Raw genomic sequence first — 6,044 nt, forward strand, 5'->3', positions numbered from 1 at the left:
CTGCCTTATTCCCTCCTGTTAATTCCTGATGTCAAACTATAACTTAAGCCTAATTCTGAGCCTGAAATGTCCTGAAAATAAATAAAATAACCAGAAGAATCGTGTTAATTTGACCGGGAGGGAATTAATCTGAATAAAATCATTTTGGCAGCCTGCTGACAGTAGAACACATTTAAATTCTGTTATTTTGAAGGAAAAAAAGCACATTTTAACTGTTTTTTTTTCCCGGAAAGAGGGCCAAAGAGACAGCCTGAGGCATTATGCACTTGACAAAACACAAGAATCACCCAAGTTAAGCAGCTGACCTCCCTGCAGGACCAGCTGTCACTCAACAAGCTGCTCCTGAAACGTTCATATCACAGTTTCTGCTTTATATATATGTATCTTTAATGCACATCATTGCATCACCTGAGCTTCCCGTGAGCAGATTCTGTGCATTCTGTTTAACTGAAATCACTACGAGCTGCAGGAGGCTTTGGACCAGAACGTTCGCCCGATAGCTAGATCCTGGAAGCATCACAGCTCTGATCGGACTCCGTGACCCCTCGCTGTCTCTCCACCTGCCGCTCAATATGGCCGTCTGTGAAGTTTAACAGACCGCAGAGACGTCGTCGCTTCTCTCAGACGGACATCAGTTCACCTGCACAACACCGACCTGCTGATCATATTTACATCTCTAATGGCCTCTGATGTGTTTAAAAACTCATCACATACAATCCTCCACTGTCAGCGCTGGGATCATCTGGGGAGGCAGCAGCAGCAGAGCTGTATTTGCATCATATTTGTAAAGCAAGATGAGACAGATACAGACACACAGAGCTGCAGGAAGGAGGAGCTGCAACATCACAAATCATCATTCAAATGTGGAAACTGGATCGTGTGTCTGAAAGTTAAAGTGTTGCAGGTTTTATGACGACACCCATCGTCCTAATGTGTTGTTGAAGTTGTAAGAAATGCAAAAGTGTTTTGAGATGAACTCAGTTACATCAGAGATTAGAAAAAGCTCAGAAAACTTGATATATTTCACTCTCAAACCCTAAATTATAACAAAAAAAAAGCACTGATATCAGAAAATAAGTCATCAAAGTGTGGACAAAAATGATTTTCTGCATAATATACTGTCAAAGCAGCTGAGAAATGCAAGAGAAAAGCATCAGTAGAATATAAATAATGAGAGATGCGTGTCTTTCTTTGGACTTTAGGACATATTTCTGGATTGAAATAAATTCAGGAGATTCTGTGATGTTGCTTACATGCACTTCACGGAAATATTTGAATATATCCCATTAATATACCAGGTTAAAAAAACAAAACAAAACAAAAAAAAACTGAAAAAATTGGTGGCAGTGTATGAATTTTTTTAAGCATTTTTTCCCCCAATGGACATGAAAAAATAAATAAATATATATATTTAAATACCTATTCAACTAAGAAACCCAGTGTGATAGTGATGCATGACTATTTAACGTGATGCAATGCAAGTTAATGCCATTCACACATCATGCATTCAGTCAGGCTAGTTTGCACAGCCACAGGTACCACATCATCATTTCTCTTTCTCTTATTTTGGTGATATGGAGACAAACAGCTCCTCCAGGTAATCCTTCACAGTAAATGCAGAGCCTGTGTGTTTTCCAGTGACCGAGCTGAGCCGAGCAGCTGTGTGCAGGCTGCCGGACTCACCGTTGTTGCAGTACTGTAGCAGCAGGTTGGTGCTGTCACACAGGCTCCCGCACGAAGCGATCCGCTCAGACATCCTTCCCTCCGTCGGTCCTCCCCTCTCTCCGACTCGTCCTCCTCTCTGCCGGCTCCTTTGTCCTCCTCTCTCCCGTCTCCGTCTCTTCTTCACGCCGTCACCCCTTCCGGCCTCCCCCACATGCAGAAACATACAAACACACGCGCGCACGCTCGCACACCTTTACCTGCCTCAATCCTCAGCTGCTCCCGCTGCTGCTTCGCCGCGTCAAGCGAACACTGAGCGAGCGACCGCACTTCCGCTTCTGGACTTCACAGTAAAATTCACAGCGCCTCTGCACGTCTACTTCACATTTTAAGATCATATGGTGGGTGATTCATAATAAAAGAAAATGACCATGACACACTCTAGATTTTCGTCATCACCTTCACTATTCTCTTGAGCTAAATTAATATTTATTACTACGCTTTGGAAAGAAACAAAGCTGTCTGTCGTCATATGTTTCCTCTGAGGCCTGAGCTGCTTCCTGGAAATGTCGTCTTTTAACAACTACAAATAATGATTAAAAAACAGCCATACATCCATTGGTGAGCTCTATTTACAACCAGCACTGCTCCCACATATCAATAGAATCAGTGCAATGTCAATATCTTATAGTCAATATCTGTATTTTTTTCCCTTTTTTAAAAAAAAAAATAATAGAAATATTGATGCGATATCAGTGTTTTGTATAACTTTGTGCACTATTATTATTATTTTACACATTTGGAGGAATCTGGACAGCACATGTGTGTGTTTCCAGATACATGTTTATCTAATTCATTTATCCATCTATATCAAAGACATACGTATTTGTGTTGAGATGTTTAAAGTGTATTTACTCATACAACCATCCAGTTATACTTATGGTCATATATATTTTTTTAACGATGTGTGTGTGTGTTTCATTAATCCTGTATATATTTATAGATATACTTTTAAACATCTATTCCCTATAAAGGCAAAATGGCAATGTATCCTGATATCTGAGCTTGGGTAAGGACTGTGAAGGTGCACATGTAGAAGAATCTGAACAATATCAACAGTACTTATGTATATTTCTTGCTTGTTTTAATTTATTTTTTAAAGGGGTTTTCTTCATTTTTGCATCACAATGCTGCAAATCTCTCTGCCACAGGATCAATTTTGTCTTATCTTAATATGTCTCTTAATAACATTATATATATTTTGTAATTGTGCATTCTGTTATACTCTAAGTCAAGTTATTTGTTTCCCAGTAGCACCCTTTGCAGACTGAGTGTTGCCCAACGACTGTGTTTTGTGTAGCGGATGTGACCAGCCGGGCTTTTATTTTGAAGCCAGCACCATGTGTTTTACGGGAATAATCTAATTGTCCGTAACTTGATCCCCTTGGATCTGCCTGCGTGCCGCTGTTACTATAGCAACAGCCTCTCCAGCAGCAGCAGCTCGTGATCATTGGAGGCAGCAAAGATTCAGAAACTGAACAAACTCGGAGCTTCATGTGATTAAACCGGACCGACGGAGGTTTCAGTTTCTGACCGGAGAAATGTGATGCCGGAGTCCGAGCCGAGCTCCTGAATTATTCACTGTGGAGCTGCGGGCTGGACTCCACCTGCCACACGTGTTCACAATTCATGCCAGAGTGTTTGGGCAAAGCGGCTGCTTTAACCTTTGGCTTTAATGATTAATGAAGGATAGGGACGTGTGTGAAAACTGAAACACATACCTAAAATTACCTATTTCATACACACTGTTTCGTTACATTGCTTATAATAATAATAATAATAATAATAATAATAATAATAATAATTGATTGATTTAAAATGCTCATATGTATATTTTAAACAGGCACACATCGGTTTTGTTGTGAAAACTTTAATTATACAAGAGGTTTCTCCTCATTTACCAAACAAATCCATGCAAAATTACAGAACTTAATTGCATCTAATATTGCAAATATATTTACTGTATTGAACTTGAATCTATTTTTTCTTAAAATAATTTTTTGTGGATTTTGTTTAAATTTGCAAATGTACTTTTTAAAAAAAATTATGTAAAAAAAAATAATATTTTTTTTTCTTTAAAAAAAAAGAAAAAATGGCTATTCACAGCTACAGGTGTTTAACGGAATGTTACACATTTATATTCACAGTCTATATTTGTAAGCTTCCTTGTAAGCTTTCGTGTAATTAAAAACTACTAAAAAAATCTGTAAAAAAAAAAAGCCGGAAGTACAATGCTTATCTTACTATGTCTAACTTAACCTGTTTTGGCTTGATGTAGTTCCTCGTTGTGGCCACCAGAGGGAAGCAAACTTTCNTTTTTTTTAAACAGGCACACATCGGTTTTGTTGTGAAAACTTTAATTATACAAGATGTTTCTCCTCTTTTACCAAACAAATCCATGCAAAATTATAGAACTTAATCGCATCTAATATTGCAAATATATTTACTGCATTGAACTTGAATCATTTTTATTGATATTTTGTGGAATTTGTTTAAATTTACAAATGTACTTTTAAAAACTAATAATTTTTTCTTTGAAAAAAAAGGAAAAAATGGTTATTCACAGCTACAGCTGTTTAACAGAATGTTTCACATTTATTCTCACAGTCTATATTTGTAAGTTTATTACTACTTTTCGTGTAATTTAAAACTACTAAAAATAAAACATCTGAAAAAAAATCATAAAATGTTATTATTTAGAAAATAATTGCCGGAAGTACAATGCTTATCTTACTATATCTAACTTAACCTGTTTTAGCTTGATATAGTTCCTCATTATGGCCACCAGAGGGAAGCAAACTTTCATATTTCTACCTGCACAGTCACAGTTTAATGTGCTTTACAGGCAAAACCATCAACTGCTACATGTGCAAGAGGACATACATGTGATTGTTACATCACATAAACTGGACCTTGAACAGATCTAATTAAGTGGGTTCTCTAGTATGGTGACAACATATGACAACAGTTATATTTTGAAAAATTAAATGAAGCAACTCTTCCATTAATACCAGAAAATATAAAAACATGTTCACGATGCAATTTAAACAAACCTCAAATAATACTAATATTAATGTTGATAATGTCTCTCTGTAGAATGGTAAGTATGCTTAATTTATCAGCTGCGTTAAACTACTGCAATAAAAGTAGTGGCGAATTAAATAATATTGTCTTGCACTTTTGCATCTGTTTGTTAGGTAGCTTTTGATAACTATAATAATAATAATAACAACAATAAATCATTGTCCTTGAAATTTGACCAAATACGTGACTGAAGGCTGGTAAAGGCTGTCTACCATTAATTAACGTGGTGTAGTTCTTCTCTGTGGCCACTGGGGGGCACTAGAGGCTCATGTATCTGATGTCAACAATGTAAAGTCAGAAGTAACACAACGCTCATACTTGTTCTTCTGGTGAAAACCTTCAAAATATAACAAAAAATACCTGCTAATCCTAGATATAACAACATACCTATATAAAATAAATATTAATATATGCAGCTTTTATATTATGGTGACATTTTATACATATATATTGTAAAATTTATTTATACATATTAGATGTTAATTATCACTCAGGTGATAATTAAACTCATCATTTAAAGCTGTAAACTGAGGTTGTGTGGCCCTGCCTCTCTGTAAGGTTGAACACACTTTTTATATATTTGTAGGACCCTTACAGGTTTTTACCCCCTTACTTTATTTAATTACTGTCTTTTAATGTGGCTGCACATCCAACAAAATCAAGTGGTTGAATTTTTCTGATATGGACTGAGCTTAAAAATCCACTTTTACTCACCAGGCAACAACATAAAGCTTGGCTCTTTTTAACTTCTTCTTATCCTGTGAGCAAATTCAGGTTTTTAATTTAATCTTATTTTGCTCTTGTTTTGGTTGGCTCATTCATTTTTATTGTCATTGTCATCCAAGTTTCTCATTTGTGTATTTACAACTTTTATTTTCTTGCAATGTAAATGGGGCCTCCATAACTCGGTGTACTTTAAATAAGGCTGAATAAATAAATTAAAAATAGTGCGAGTGTCAATGTTCGGTGATAAGATATTATGGTGATGTATTTAAAGCACAATATTTATAACAGAGAAGCATCCATCCAGTCTTTACCAGCAGGATCTCAGCTAGTGAGACAGGAGCTGGTTAACAGCAGGGACAGAACACAGGATGAAGAGCTGCAGGAGAACCAGAAAACAAAATCCCAGAGGAGACAAACTGGAAGCTGCAGCAGGGCGCCAAAACAAAAACCCTTACTGCGCCTGCGCCAACACACGGCCGTTTGTTATTGTCACGTGACATGCGTCACTTCCT

At 36.7% G+C, this 6,044-nt stretch overlaps 1 protein-coding gene across 1 annotated transcript in view; it reads right to left on the reverse strand.

Annotated features, from left to right (window-relative positions):
* Positions 1-1,888, reverse strand: part of eml2 (EMAP like 2) — a 29,898-nt gene extending 28,010 nt beyond the window's left edge. The window contains exon 1 of the mRNA XM_008296906.1: positions 1,684-1,888. Within this exon, the coding sequence (XP_008295128.1) occupies positions 1,684-1,888 (205 nt within the window). The remainder of the gene's footprint in view (positions 1-1,683) is intronic.
* Positions 1,889-6,044: the final 4,156 nt, after the last annotated feature.

This window comes from Stegastes partitus, unplaced genomic scaffold (genome assembly GCF_000690725.1).
Source record: "Stegastes partitus isolate 25-593 unplaced genomic scaffold, Stegastes_partitus-1.0.2 Scaffold1164, whole genome shotgun sequence".
NCBI classification, from domain to species: Eukaryota; Metazoa; Chordata; class Actinopteri; family Pomacentridae; genus Stegastes; species Stegastes partitus.